The 16,364-nt window shown below is 40.5% G+C and overlaps 1 protein-coding gene across 2 annotated transcripts in view; it reads left to right on the top strand.

Moving 5' to 3' along the window:
• The window catches only part of PLAC1 (placenta enriched 1), an 81,583-nt gene extending 74,500 nt beyond the window's left edge, over nt 1–7,083 (top strand). For both annotated transcript variants that reach the window (XM_010968481.3, XM_074359489.1), the window contains exon 2: nt 6,198–7,083. In XM_010968481.3, the coding sequence (XP_010966783.1) occupies nt 6,256–6,894 (639 nt within the window). In that variant the 5' untranslated portion in view covers nt 6,198–6,255 and the 3' untranslated portion in view covers nt 6,895–7,083. The remainder of the gene's footprint in view (nt 1–6,197) is intronic.
• The last annotated feature ends 9,281 nt before the right edge of the window (nt 7,084–16,364 follow it).

The raw sequence follows: 16,364 nt of genomic DNA, 5'->3' as shown, positions 1-16,364 counted from the left end.
ATGCATCTTTACCTAGTCCAATACACATGCAAGCCTCCCGAATTGTAGGCTCCCTAACAATGGCCAACGGCCTTCCTATCAAAGGAACCTTTTCTAAACCTTTTCTCCCTCTCAGGAGCCAAAAGATGTTGAATGGCCTCAGTCAAGATGTACATACACACCAAGTGGCCACACTCTGGGTGGGGCATACACAAAGTAGCTTTGGGTTTTGGAGAGCTGCATATTGGTCAGTTCAGTTAAAAATCAAGCAAACAGCCTGTAAAGTCAACTGTGGTTTGATTTGGACTTAAGCCATCCTTCAGCTGGGGCCGTATACGTGCACCTCGCTTTACGAAAATCTGTACTCAAAAATCCCAATTTTGAAAGGGAGCAAGGAATGTGCCTGACCATTTTTGAAAGCCACCTCGAGCCCTCATTTATTGACACAGGTGTATCAAAGAGGTGGTGAAGCCCTTGAAGCAGTGTCTGATTCAATCCTCTGCCTTCTGATGGTAACAGCCGGAAATCATCCCAGGGGACAGGCCTTTATCTGGTTTGGGCAGACCTCCAGGGACTACTAATGGGTTAAAAAGGCAGCCGTGCTGCTGTGAACTTGAGAGCACTGCACAGACAGAAACTTACCTTGTCTTTTAGAATGAGAAGGGACTCTGGGGCTTTGTGGCAAAGGGTGTCGTTTTCTGAAAAATCAAACTCAAATAAATTATTAAATTAAAGCATAAACTGAATTAGGGGCATGCATTTGGGATTTTCCTTACATTTTACAGAAGTTATGAAATACATCCTTTCGTTCAACTTTAAAAATTAAACGAACTCAGCTTCTCTGCACGACAAGGAAGGAGTTCCCATGACCCGATAGTTGCAATTTCCACTAAAGTACGGCTTTCTGTATTTATTTGGAAATACTTACATTCAGTCAGGGTATGGTTTACCCTTGTTGCATAGCCTTATTATGGTTTGATTTCACATCACACTCCTCACCTTTTAGTGACCAAATTTATGACCCAATGAAAACTTCTCTCTCTTACAAGGAGCTTGGACTCTTATTTCTTTCGCAACCTTTATTTGTGCATGAGATGAACCATGACATTTAAACTATGCTTGATAGCTTAACAGATTATAAGAACAAAACCAGATGGCCCAAACAAAAATAATGCTTTGATTGCTTTCAAATTCAACGTCAAAAATTAAAAACAGCTTTCAAAAGGCCTTTTTTCCAGAAATGACTTTGGATCATATATATATATATAGATTCCCCCCCAACCCCCCCCCCAAAAGCCCAAATTATATAAATCAGAAATTTCATAATGATTATTTGGATGTTGAGGAAAGTTTTCTTCTTTTTTTTCTTTTCCATATCTCCCAATTTTTTCTACAGTTTTTTTCTACTTTTAGAATCAGGGGGAATAAAACACTTTTAATGATTACTTTTTACTTTAATTTGAATGAAAGCTTTCCTAGGGTTGAGTCAAGGTGTTTCCCTCAGTTGAGAGAATGGACACTGTTAAGCATTAGCAGTTCCTAATTCCTCTTTCTCGCCAAAGCTTCAGAAGGTTGGAAAACTGAGCCAACCTCAGATTCTTTAGAATTCATGTAAATTCTACAAAAGCAGTTATTTCGTTTTCTAACTCACTTTAAGATACCTTCAACATCATTAATACAATCACAATTCTCACTTTCTTTGAGAGCAGCTAAGCAACTAAGTCTTCAAAACTGGGCCTCAATTTTAAAATGTTCCCAAACCTTGAGACAGTTTCTGGGCAAAGGCAAAATGTGACTATCTGAATTTCTCAACTCAAGGATCCACAGAGTGTTAGGATCCTTTCTTCTGCTCCTATTTTGTAAAGGAATCTTTATTCCAACTCAGATTCATTTTTCTTCAAATCAGCTGCAAAAGAGTGAACAAACTTTGCTGCAAATCAACGCCCTGACAGTTATATTTCCCTGAGATAATTGCATACTGCTTTGGAGTTTCCTTTTCCCCTCTGTTTCCTTTTGTTTTGACAACAAGATTCTGGGAAAACAATATACAAATGATAACTATGCTGTCATGAGTATACTGAATTTTAAAAATATATAACTGTCGACCCAAAAAGCTTCCAGGACCCTATGGAGTGAATTCTTTTTCCAAACTGTTCTCAAACCAGATGTGGAAATGTTTAGCTAATTCCCCTCTCCATTCCCCTTGCAAAGAGTTCATATGTGTCTCTAATGACATCAGAGGAGGTGGGGAGGCAAAAATCCTGCCTGCTTTCAAGGAGATTTGTGTTACACGTCTCAATTCACTCACCAACATCACAAAACTAATTTGGACTTCAGCTTTTGTCTCTCTTAAAAAGAATCTCTTTTTTCCTTGAGATTAAAAATGCTCTACATTTAGATCAATATTCAATCTCTTTCTTGTAAGACACTAACAAACAGAGTTCATATTCCCGGAACAAAACGTTTCATACTTTTTTAACGTAAAGGATTCATTAAGAATTAGGCTTATTAGGAAATTTTTTTAAGGGGGGGGAGGAGGAAAACTCTTTCCAAGGAACCAATGGAAAATGTATATGCATAAACCACATTTAGAAAAACAGAAAGCTACTGTACTCTGGAGCTGCAAGGAAAGCAAACATTTTGCATCCAGGTGTCATTAGCAGCTCTGATTTTGCCAGCCTCTCTGTAGCTCAGTTCAGGACTGTATGTACCAATAGCCAAGCCCTGCGTGGCTATACAAATACGTCTAAGCTCATTGCTTCTGGAATGTCGTAGGGATAATTTGTAATTAAGCCAAAATGGGGCTATGATAATGCAAACCCTGAGATCTGCTTTCTAACATCCCAGCCGCCGCTGAGAAGTTGGACAATAGTCCCAAGGTGAGCGCTCCCCTCTCTGCATCTATTTCTTCCCCAGTCCTCAAATCCCTCAGCTCCTCGGATGCTGTGCACAGCCCCAACTATGGCTAAAAATACCTTCAGTTTGGCACCCCGGCACAAGTCTCTCTTCTGGCATCCCTTTCCCATTTCTAGCCCTTCTTCCCTCTTTTCCCTCTGCCCCCCTAATCAGAGCCCACCCTCTGCCTCCCCATCCAGGATCCCATTCTGCCAGCACATCTCAGCTGGATGTTAGGAAAGCCAGCTGATTTGATGAATTCACACTGTGTTGTGAATGACTTATAACCAATCCCCCACCCACCCACACACACACACCCTCTCCCCTTCCCTGGGAATTGCAGGCAGCAAGGAAGGGAGGCTGCCCAGTTCCGATGATCTGTAGTCAGCAAAAGGGAGCAACTCCCCAGGAGTAGCCTCAGCAAGCTCATTAGCAAGTGCATTCTCCTCCCCTCCGGATCCCCCAGCTACTCCCTCTCACCTTAGAGATGCAGTCTTAAACGCGGTTCTCACTGACTTCATTTTTCAGTTTTATCTGAGCGCAAAGGTATGTTGTCACACACATTGATTGCTCCCATCTTGTGGTACTCTCTTCCTGGCTGTAAGAAAATCAGAGGAAACAGATTCTGTCCTGTCTCAGTTAGGAAATTTGTGCTAACTAAACCCCCAAACTCAGGGATTTCTAAACCCCTAAACCCCTTCCTTCAAGACTGATTCAGCGTGATGTAATTCAAAAAGTGGATGTTGAGAGGAGCGGTGAGGTAGTCTAAAATGATTGGTTGGGGGACGACTGTCTTGTTTCTCAGAGAGTCTGGGCTTTTTATAACTCTCTTTGGATTATCCAGGAGAAGAAAGAGAAGGGAGGAGGATAGAAAGATGCTTGAGGGAGGCAGAGGAAGTAAATGGCTAACTCCCTGGACAAGAACAGAGCCTTAAACTTGAGTCTTGGTTTTTAGGTTTGAACAAGAAAATTGGAGTGGAAGGATTGTTTCCTTGACCTATTCCAGAGATCAGTTAAAGGGGAGGTTTTTGTTCAGGACAAACAAGTCCAGGCTGTGAGATGATGTGAAGGAAGAAGGAAAGAGGGAGAGAGCCAGAGAGAAAGGCACTCCTAAAACCAGCTCAGGGCAAAATGGTCTTCCTTAGACCACGACAAAAGTGCAACAGTGATGGCGTGGTGATCTCAGCTTCCAGAGCAAGTTTGTTTATTTAACTGTTGAGTCATTATCCAGGACCAGCTGGCATCAGAATTTACTTTTTTTGGAAGAGGAAGGTGTTGTCATCGTATTTTGTTTGTTTGGCTTTTTTGGAGGGGTAAGAGGGCTGGGGTTTTTTTGTTTGTTGCTCCTGCTTCTGGCTGTTTTTTTTTTTTTTAAATTGAAGTACAGTTGATTTACAACGTTGTGTTAGTTTCAGGTGTACAGCAAATTGATTCAGTTGTATACATTCTTTTTCAGATTCTTTTTCATTATTATTACAAGGTATTGAGGGCAGTTCGCTGTGCTACACTTCTTGCGCTTCTGGGTTTTTTGGGTTTTGTCTGTTGGTTGGTTTGGTTTGGGGTTTTTTGCTTCACGAAAAACAAAAAAGCAGTCCTAAGACATTTCGGAACAAAGAGGAAAGGAAGGAGCCGGTAGATCCCTTAGGCTTCTCTTTACACCCCAACACCCCCAAGAGAATGAGAGAGGGAGAGAGAGCAAGACTAGACTGGTACCAATCAGATCAAGTGTCTGATGCCAGGCCACTGCATCTATAAACATGTGAGTGCTGCCATGGTTTCCATTGAAGAATGCAGCAAACTCATCAATATTCAAAGGAAGAGAAAGATTTTGCGAAGAGTTGCGATTTTGCAACTGAGGAAAAGAGGAGGAAAGAGGCATCTTGGGATGCTTTTTAGCATGCTGCTGGGCACATAGTAGACACTCAATAAATATTAGTGGAAGAATGAATTCATGTAGGCAGAGATTACTTAACTGAGCAGGGAACAAAAGTTAAACCCTGCATAGACATTTCCTTTGAAATCGTAGGCCCTTTTCTATTTGATTTATGTCATTTTCACTTTTAAAAGGAAAGCTGAGTCGGACAATATTTGATGCTATTCCTCGTCCCTCGCCTTTTCGTGCGTCACCTCTTTCTGATACTTTTGACACTTGTTCTTAGCATTACTCCCACTGCTGTGCCTGCTGCTCTTTAGGAGGCAAAAGGCAACAGGACTGGGGAGCTTCCTATGGAAAAAAAATTTAAGACTAGTGCAAATCAAAGAAGAATGTTAAGCAAAGCATATGACTCAATGAGGAGGTGCAAACCACGGCCACAAAGAACATTTTAGGTGGTTTCTAGTCAATCAATTTGGAAGGGGCACACCCAAGACTTGCTTTCTTTAATATGGGGCTTTTGTGTAGTTTTCCTATTAATATGGCTGGAAAAATGTCCAATGAAAAACCAGGTCATTTTTGTTTCTGCAATGTCACTGTTTTACAAGGTGTCCTGACTAATGCAGCAGAGACTCTGATGGTCAGAATGACTTAGGAAGTATTCATTTGGTCATTTTAAGTGAGTCACTTGGAAAACTTTCAGTATTTGGTTGTCAGGAATAAACCACAATTTCTTTTTAGGTTTTCATTTAATTAAATGTGTTGCTAACCCAAAAAAAGCAATAGGGAGAGGTTCATTAGTATGGTATACAGGAGGACACTGGAGCCCTTAGAAGGGAAGTCCTGTCAGCTTGAATTAAACCGTTACTTCCTGTCGCCATTAAATGTTTGGCATAAAAACTGTTTTGTTTTCTTTTTTTGTTGGGGTCGCACACAAAGGGATGTTACTCCTGATCAGTGTAGACTCTCATTCTGTATGTAAGGCATTTCTGTTTTATGCCAAAACAACATGGTAAAGTCGCATAAAGAAGCCAATATAGTCATCTATGAACACGTGAGTGCCAACAATCTAATTAAAATTCACTTCTCTCTCTCAGAAGAATATCTTCCTTTACTTTTAATTCTTTTTTTTTTTCAGTTTTACTGAGGTAGAATTGATAAATAAAATTGTAAGCTATTTAAAGTATACAACGTGATGATCTGACATACGGATACCTTGTGAAAGGATTCCCCCCATGAAGTTAATTAACACATCTCTCACCTCACATGGGTACCTTTTTTTTTTTTTTTTTTTTTTTTTGGTGAGAATATTTCAGTCCTACTCTCTTAGCTTTTTTTTTTTAATGCTTTGGAAATAGCCTTTTGCGTGGTTTTTTTTTTTTTAATGGTCAGGTTTGAACTTTCAATAGGAAACAAGATGATTTGTCTTTTGTGTTTTTGTGTGCTCTAGAAATCCTCGCCAGACAGCTTCCTGTTTCCTGAGAGTCCTTACCTGATCCGCTACAGGGATGAAGGTTTTCGAGCTGATAAGAGGACTGGTCACCCTCACCTTTGTGTTTTCGGCCTGTTCCGGACAAAATCCAATGACTGTACTGTGCTCTATAGACTGGTTCATGGTCACTGTCCACCCCTTTCTGTTGAACAACGACGTGTATGTACACTTTCATGAGTTGCACTTGGGCCTAGGTTGCCCTCCCAACCATGTTCAGCCACACGCCTACCAGTTCACCTACCGCGTGACCGAATGTGGCATCAGGGCCAAGGCTGTCTCTCAGGACATGGTTCTCTACAGCACCGATTTGCACTATGCTTCAAAGGGTACCTCATCTAAGTATGTGATCCCAGTGTCGTGCACAGCCCCCCAGCGTTCCCCGTGGCTCACTGTGCCCTGCGCCATGAAAGGCACCGGTGGGGAAGAGACCACCACCCAGAATGGTGAGACATGCTATGAGGTGTTCACCTTGTCCCAGTCTAACCAGAGGCACAGCTGCAATTGCCCACCTCGTGTCTTCAGTGAAGAGGGGCGTACCCAGGCCCCACGTCGCCGAGCAGAGGCTCACGAGGGCCATTCTGTGCAGTTTTTGTCCTTTGCCAATACTTCTGAGACTTGGTCTCGTCGCACAAATGATCCGATTCATTCCATGTGATCCCTAGGTTTCGGGTCTCCTGTAACTGCTCTTTCTAAAACTGGCATGTAATATTGACTAATATCAGGCAAATAAGTGCTCTTGTGGCCCTCTTATGAGTGCTTTTGAGAAAGAGCAGCTCGTGGTCATTTCATGAATAAAGCTTTTTTATACTTTTGAATCTTTTTTAAGAGCAAAAATAAAATTCTGATGGCGTAAAAATCTCAGCAGGGTGTTTTTATTTCATAAACCCATACATAGCTTCTACTATGGGCCACACACTATTCTAAGTGCTTTACTAATGTTAGCGCCTGGTCCCTTCTCTCTGGGATGACTTCTGTCTCATTTAAGGTCCCCCAACTGAATCCCTCCCTCTGTATCCCCATGTCCCTTAGATGCTATACAACTCAACTTAGCACTTAGCTATATAGTTTCTTAGCTAGACCTATCACTTTTGTGCATCACTTTTCATCCATGGAAGGCATAGTTTGAATTAGTGATTCATAAACCACCAGCGGTTCTAAGAATCACTCAACTCACATCCCACCAACTAGATGGTAAGCTCCTGAGGCCAGGGGCCGGATCTTATACTTTAGTCATAGGCTGAAAGTACTTCGAAAAGAGTTTTGTTCCCCAACTTATGTGACCAGAAAAATTTCACCTCAATTTGGCTATCCATTAGCTTTCTCAAAAACTTGGAAGGGAAGGTAAGTTTATTTGACAAATATTCACTGGGTGCTACTATGTTCCAGGCATCATTCTAGGCACTGAGGATATGGCAGTGAATAGGAACTGAGGTTGAGAGAAATTAAGGTCACGCAGCTAGTGAACAAATAAATAATTACACAAAGAGAAAATGAGATAGCGACAAATGCCACGAGGAACTTAAAACAAGGTGATGATATGAGAGAAATTTGAGAAGGAGTCAGAGCAGTCAGGAAGGCTTCTGGGAATTCATTTGAACCGAATTTTGAATGTGAAAAAGGAGCCAGCCCTGGGATGATCTGAGAAAGAAAATCCCAGAATAGTAGAAGCATCTCACTCAACCCCCACTACAACCCTGAGAGAAATGCTCTTATTATATCCATTTTACAATAACATACACGAAGAGTTTTAGTGGATGTATGGACATTTAGCCATTGTCTCACTCCATTTGGGCTCCTGTAGCAAAGCTCCATAGACGAGGGTGCTTATAAACAACAGAAAAGAATTTTTTAGTGGAATTTGGAATTACTTAATTTTTTTGGTGGTATTATGCTATGTGTTTAATAGTTTTTTAATTTTAAATTTTTTAAATGAAGTATAGTCAATTTACAGTGTTGTGTTAATTTCTGGTATACAGCATAGTGATTCAGTTGTATGTATTCCTTTTCACATTCTTTTTCATTATAGGTTATTACAAGATGTTGAATAGAGTTCTTTGTGCTGTACAGTAGCAAGTAGATAAACCTTGTTGTTTATCTATTTTATATATAGTAGTTTGTATCTGCCAGTCCTGAATTCCCAATTTACCCCCTCCCCTGCCTTTCCCTCCTGGTAACCATAAGCTTGTTTTCTATGTCTGTGAGTCTGTCTGTTTTGTAAAGGAGTTCATTTCTGACATTTTTAAAGATTTGATATATGAGTGATATCACATGGTATTTTTCTTTCTCTTTCTGGCTTGCTTCACTTAGAATGGAAATCTCCAGGTCCATCCATGTTGCTGAAAATGGCATTCTTCTATTCTTTTTTATGGCTGAGTAGCATTCCATTGTGTGTGTGTGTGTGTGTGTGTGTGTGTGTGTGTATGATATCTTCTTTATCCAGTCATCTGTTGATGGACATTTGGGTTGTTTCCATGTCTTGGCTATTGTAAATAGTAAACAACAGAAATTTATTTCTAATACTTCTGAGGACTAGAAATTTTAGATTAGGGTGCCATTATGGCCAGGTTATGGTGAGTCTGCCCAGATGCACACTGCTATGTCCTGATGTGTCCTCACACAATGGAAAGAAAGCAAGAGAGCTCTCTGGATCTCTTTTATAAGGTCATTAACCCCATTCATGAGAGCTCCACCCTCATGACCTAATCACCTCCCAAGGGCCCCACCTCTTAATACCATCACCCTGCAGGTTAGAACTGTAATATATGAGTTGGTGTGGGAAGCACAAACATCCAGTCTATCACAGTCATGGTAGTTAAAGAGACACAGCTGTTCATTTAAAAATATCCTGCCCCTTCTTGAGGAAAACTAGGTAATAACCCCTGAAAACAGTGTATACATTCAACAAACATTTATTGAGCTCATCTTACATTCCAGGCATTGACAGATGCTGAGCATGCCGATGGTGAACAAGGAAGACTAACATGGTCTCATCAGGAAGAGACAAATAAAGAAGCCTAGGGAGCTGGAGACTATTCTAGCCCAGATAATGGGCGTGTTCAAAGACATGAGGATCTGGGCTGCTGCCATCAGAGAAACCACAAGTAGTTTAGTCCAATACAGTTGGGGTGGGGAGCAGCTGATGATGGTTAGAGATGGAGCTGGAGAAGTAGCACTGAACAAGACTATGTGCAAGAGAATGGCACTTCCCTTCCCCATCCTCCCTTCAGAAGCTTATGGACTATTAGACACTCAAATAACTTAGCTAACAATCAATATTAGACATATCAGACTTGGACTACCATGGGAAAGTTGTGCACTTCACAACTGTAAGGGGCAATATTCACGGAGACACCCCCTGGGGTCGTGCAATGTATCAGCCTTGGAGGAGATTCAAGACCTACATGGTAATAAGAGTTGTTACCATGTGCTGGACATATTCTGTACATGATCTTATTTAATCCTCACAATAGCTCTGCAAGATAAAAAAATTTTTTTTGTTTATTAGGTAAGGAATCTGAGGCTCAGAGAAACTGAGGTCATATGGTTAATACATAACATCACTGGGATTCAAACCCAGATTGCACTAGGTCCAAAGTCCACTTCCCTCTCTATACTAAAAACTCCCTTCCAGAGAAGAGAAGCTACCAGTTGGGATGGAAGAGCTAGGAAGATTTCCTGGTAGAGGTGGGTAATGACCTCACTCTTAGAAGATGAGGAGGAGCTGGCTAAGCAGAGAAGAGGGAAATGAGCATTCTTTGTGAGCATAAGCACTGGGGCAGGGCGGTGAAGAGCACTGTTCATGGGAGGACCCTTAGTGCAGTGGTGCTCTAACCTAGGGGAGAGGAGATGAGAGAAGCAGATGGGGGGAGAAGTAGAAGTGTCGGAAGAGGTGAAAATGAGAACTATTTCAAGTGAAGAAGAACAAGACTTCATTCATTTTTATCTATAAAACAATTGCATGTCTATATAAGCCCCATTCCTGATCAAGGCATACACTGAGTTGCGCAGGCAAGTTTGGGGTGGAAAAAACTCCAGGCCCTGGAGCAGAGAGGACAGATAAGGGTGGAGCTAAGTCCTGATCTGTCTGACTGGATATAGATGGAAAAGAAGAGATTGAATCAAAGAAGATGTCGCCATTTAGAGCACTAGAAGCTCAGAAGACATGGTAAGTTATGTATTTAAGGAAGGAAATTGGAATGAGGGTAGAGGATAGGGCTGAAGATGAGCCCAGGTTGGACATGTTGAGTTTGAGATGATGGTGACATCCAAGTGTATGTGTCCAGGAATTAGCTCAAGAAATAGAGATTCCTTGAGCTGGAGCTCAAGTAAGGGGTGTAAGAGGTAATTATTGGGAGATAAAGTCTTGGGGAAATGACACAAATACAGGCAATTAGGATCAGAGAACCAGAATTCCCTAAGACTCACTCTTCAAGGCCCAGTTAGGAAACAAAGAAGACAAAGGAGACAGAAGAGAAGTGATCAAGGTGTGGAAGGAAAAGCGTGACTCATGGGATTCTAGGGAGGAGAGCTGGGAGGGCTGCGTTTTCCAGGGCCTCAGATGAGTCAGGATGCAGTAAGACTAAGCATCATAGAATTGGGAGCCTTTGAACCAGATCTTAAATGAGAGAAAGAATTTCATCAGGTGAAGATGGAGGGCAAGGGCATTTTAGGCAAAGGAAACAGCAAGAACAAAGATGCAAAGCAATACTGTGGTCGAGAATCATATTTTGCCTGGGTGAACGTCTCAGTGTGATTAGGCATAATTTTCCAAAACTTGGGAGTAATTGGCACTTGTTAACTTGGACGTGCCAGTATTTAGCAAAAGTGTACTTCAACCATTTCCGTTCAGCATTTGAGCTTCTCCACTTGAGGGTGTGCTTCTTGAGCATGGGAGACCCTCTCCTATGTGTTTGTGTGCTTCTTTGTTCTGCCTTTCTCTTCTATAGGACTTGAAGGTACTCAGTGGGACTCATGCCCCCACTGACTGACTGACTGGTACTGACAGACGGCCTGCGAGTTCATAAGCATAGGAACCATTTGAAAGATGGGAAAATAAAAATGCTTTAAGAGAAAACTGCATTTTGAGTTGGCTAATTTATTTACCTTTTGAAATGTCATTCTGAAAGAGTATTTTCTTCCTTTATTGTGGTAATGCTCATTCCAGTTTTAAAGTGACATGATTTACAAAGATCAACCACATCGTGTTAATCATATTTGTGATAATAATAAGAAATGCTTTGCTGCCCTCAAAAGAAATGGGCATTTTCACCTTTCTTTCCATCTCTGGGAAAGCCAAAAATGTCTGAATCCATTTGTTATGATAATTGCTTGTCAAATATTTAAAAATTAGAGCCATAATGAGATTTTTCACTGATAAAAGAGGTTCAAAGTAACATTTAAGTTTTTATTCCTATACCCTGAAAATAGCAAACCAGATGTTTTAAAAACTAAACACAGTGTTTCTCTTGCTCTTGCTCACTCTCTCCCTCTCTCTTTTCTCTCTCTCTCTCTCTCTCTCTCTCTCTCTCTCTCTCTCACACACACACACACAGGCACACACACTCTGCTTATAAGAAATACATTATCAAGGAAGAAGTGTTTGTTATAAAGGGAAGGCTAACTTTCACAGTAACATCCTTTAATTCTTTTTTTCTCTTTTCTTTTAATCTAGTGTCAATCCTTATGATTGATCTCTATCATATCCTGTTTAATTTGTAATTATAGCTGTTTATTCTCAAAAAAGAGGGAAAGAGAGGAAAGGGAGAAGGAGAGGGAGAGAGAGTCTTTCAGTCTTGGGGTTTTCTACAACTTCTTCAGAAGAAAAGAAATGATTTGGTGAGATTTCAGCTTACAAACTTACGCTGGTTAGACAGTTACAAGCCCTTCTGTATTGGTTACCTATTGCTGAACAACAAATTGCCCTCAAACAACAATCATTTATTCCCTCACAGTTTCTGCAGGTCGGGAACCTGGGCACCATGTAGCTGGGTGCCCCTGGCTCGGGGTCTCTGAGGAGATGCGGTTGTCAAGTTGCCAGTGCGCCTGCTGGCATCTCAAGGCTCAAGGCGCTGTTGGCAGGAGGCTTCAGCTCCTTTCTGTGGGCCTTCAGTCTGAGTGTCCTCATGGCGTGGAAGATGGAGACAACAATGATGATAGAAAGAGGGGAGGGGAGAAGAGAAGGAGGGAAGGGAGAGAGTCCAAGTTAGACGCCACAGGCTTTTGGGAACCCAGTCTCAGAAGTGACATCTCATCATTCTGCCATGTTCTACTTGTTAGAGAAGCGAGACCCTAGGTCCAGCCCACACACAAGGGGAGGGGATTACCCAGGGTGGGAGCACCAAGAGGCGGGATCACTGGGGACTGTCATAGTAAAGACTTTCAATCTGATCATACTGGTCAACTCCACAAACACAACATTCTTAAATGTATCTGAGTTAAGTACAGTCAATGGCAGGACACAGACTGGATGGGAAAGAACATGATATGTCACTGCCGTACCCTTGCCTCAGTCCGTTCTATTTTCCTTCTCTGGGGAAAAGAAGTCCTACCAGCTGGAAATTACAGGACTGGCTGACTGACTGGTGAAAAGTATTCCAGAGGAAGCTTCCATTTATTTTTCTAAGAAGACATTGATAAAGACATTTAAAGCCAAAGAGAGCAAGTGTAAAAGGTAAATCAAATAATATAAATGATAATACTGGGTAGAGGTGTTAATGTTGTTTCTAATGTTACCTGTATTAGTGATAATATAAACTCAACAATCCTCTAATGTACTGTAATTTAGATTCGGCCAACAATCTCCTAATGTACCTCAGAGTGGGGGTGAGGAGGTAGGGGAATCTGTGTCTATCTGTGTGCATGTATGTATATTCTTGTATGTATAAATATGTGGCATTATTATCCAGCTTCAAAAGCAAGAGGCAGGGGCCTTACTATATATAAAGTAGATAAACAACTAGTTTCTACTGTACAGCACAGGGAACTATATTCAATATCTTGTAGTAACCTGTAATGAAAAAGAATATGAAAATGAATATATGTGTGTATATGTACAACTGAAGCAGTGTGCTGTACACCAGAAGTTGACACAACATTGTAAACTGACTAGACTTCAATTAAAAAATAAAATAAATTTTTAAAAAAGAGGCTGGGGGTTTTGAGCATTGATTTATATGTATATTAATACTAACAGAATGCTTCCCATCACTTTCTTTTTTAAAAATTAATTAATTAATTATTTTGAAGTACAGTCAGTTACAATGTGTTGATTTCTGGTGTACAGCACAGTGTCCCGGTCATGCATATACGTACATATATTCGTTGTCATATTCTTTTTCATTAAAGGTTACTACAAGATGTTGAACGTAGCTTCCTGTGCCACACAGAAGAAAGTTTTTTAAATCTATTTTTATATATAGTGGCTAACATTTGTAAATCTCAAACTGCCAAATTTATCCCTTCCCACCCCCTTTCCCCAGTAACCATAAGATTGTTTACTATGTCTAGGAGTCTGTTTCTGTTTTGTAGATGAGTTCATAGTGTCATTTTTCTCTTTCTTTTTTTTTTTTTTTACATTCCACATGTGAGTGATATCATATGGTATTTTTCTTTCTCTTTCTGGCCTCATCACTTTATACTTCCGTTTTTTTGCTTTGTTTATACCCAATCCACAACCATCTGGCTTGGCCATTGGTGACATTCCTGTAACTTATCTGAAGGGTAACGCGTGAAGTCAAAGTAGCTCACAGAATTATTCAACAGCAGGAGCTGAGGCGGGTAGCAGGGTCTGAGTAGATGGGGGACTGCAGTACGGTTCATAAACAGGTTTTGTGGGGAGGATATAACTCAGTGGTAGAGCGCATGCTTAGCATACACGAGGTCCTGGGTTCAATCCCCAGTATCTCTAATTAATTAATTAATTAATTAATTAATTAATTAATTAATTAATCAACCTAATTACCTCCCCAAATTTTTTTAAATAAAGTAAAAAAAAATTTAAAGAAACAGACATATCCAAAAATTAATTAATTAATTAATTCATTCATTTTAAAAACACAGGCTTCCTGAAGTGAAATGACAGGCTGCCCTTCCCTGCCTGGCTCTGTCAGAGTTCATTTGTAGATGTTCTGTGACAGGCGAGGGGAAATTGCTCTGAGTCAGAGAATTAAATGCTGATACCAGTTTTCAAATGTAAAGGAACATTAAAAAAAAAAAATCCCTGCCAGCTGTTTAGAACTGTGCTGTTCCCATTTGAAGGCACTTATAGTCTACAGTTACCAGGAGGAATATTTAAATGGCTCAAGTTATTTTCAATGTTATTTTAACTTTGTCACACACACCTTATTATATAAACACCATGCTAATGTAAATTATTCACCTTTTAAAGTTACTTCAAAATTTTTGACTTTTAGCCAAATACCTATTTCTTTCTATCAAGAATTCTTTTGAGTTGTAAGTCTACAACTTAAATACGCACACATCTTTAAAAGTTTATTTTCCAAGTAATACCCATAGAATATGTAGTCTGTTTCCTAAGCTGCGTTTACATGACAACATAGTAAAAGAAAGCCAGTGGGAGGAGAGGAGAGAGAGGTCCTAAAGCCGTAGTGAGACTGGTTTCTTTGGGGTTAGAGAAATCCCAGCCCTCCCCACTACCAAGGGTGGGTCAAGTTGGGAACAAATTGACCCAAAAGTAAGACTCAGTGTCATTCCAACACCAACTCCCTGTAATAATTTACAGCCTGCAATCAAAATAAAATAATCTGTTCAAAAATCTGGCTTTTTTTATGATTCAAACTACAAATTAATTCTTCTCTTCATTTCATATTTCATCTGCTTAATTTTTGTTCCACTAAGGTTTAGAGAAATCACACTCTTCTGATTATATTCAGATGCACCTAAGCTCTAAATATGTTGGGATATTTGGGTTACAGCAATTACAGCGAATATTTAAGTTGCCCAAGTTGCTTTCAATGTTGTTTTAACTTCTTGAAAATATTTCATGACAATTTTTTAAGCTGCCCATGAAAAATAACATTCTCCAGTTTGAAGCTCTGCCATCACCCCAAAACGGTTAGCCTCAGTCCAGAAGGTGTGTATTTCCATTCCTCTGTTCCATCAAATCAGCACATGATGTTAAATTTCTGGATTCTTTTGATGAATTTTTTTGCTGGGTATTTTAAAACATATTTTTATGAGTAACGTAACAAGAAACTGATTCACTTCAAAGGCCAGTCAAGTCCTAGTCAGGGGTGGGGGATATTTTGGTGGGGGCTTGTGCAGGTGTGGGAGAGAGAGAATAGCCACTGGAAAAAAAAAAGTCTAGCACATCGCCTGATACACAGTAGGCGTACGTAAAGCAGTATTTTTCCATCTTTTCAAAGAAAATGAGAAAACTCGCTCTTGTGCATGGAGAATAGGATATTCCAACGGTTCAGATCGCCATAGGTTTATCATAGTTGGTATTTGTAGTTACCATGTAAGCCAAGTGAATCTGTTGTAGACACTGTTTTCATTACATCACGCCCCACCACCTCGTAACTAAAGTCAAGACTCCTCTGCCTACTTCCATACCCCCCATATTCTATTTGTGCTAGAGTGGATGGACCTTATTTGTCCAGCTCAGTCTCCAACTAATTCCCCAATAGATAGCCTCTATCTGGCTGAGTTTGTCTCCTTGTAACTCTTCCTTCTCTCTGGGTCTCAGAACATACTGCTTCCCCTGTTTCATCCAAATTCCACCTTCCCTTCAAGGAAGAGCTTGAAACTTAAAACTATAAGACGAAGGTGATAGTTTTTCATAAGAGGGTTTATAGTCCTGAGTAGCTAATTTTGAAGTAAATTAATTCCATGTTATTAAAGGGGATGTTTCAAACATCAGTCCGAGACTGACTTGTTAAGCCAGTTAGCTTTGGGTTAGACAACCCTTGGCACCAAGGGCACCTAAGCCAACTGTTGAGGATATTGGCCATGATCTTCACCAGTGACACAACTTGACTTCCTCCTGCCTCTTTCTCTTCTCAGGTATGCATTTATTTGACAAATATATATTGGACACCGGCTGATGCAAGTAATTGTGCAAAGGGCTGAGAAGACATCCATAAACAGGCATGTCCCTCCCCTCTA

This window comes from Camelus bactrianus, chromosome X (genome assembly GCF_048773025.1).
Source record: "Camelus bactrianus isolate YW-2024 breed Bactrian camel chromosome X, ASM4877302v1, whole genome shotgun sequence".
NCBI lineage: Eukaryota > Metazoa > Chordata > Mammalia > Artiodactyla > Camelidae > Camelus > Camelus bactrianus.
The sequence above is the reverse complement of the archived record's forward strand: the minus strand, read 5'-3'. Positions and strand labels throughout refer to the sequence as shown.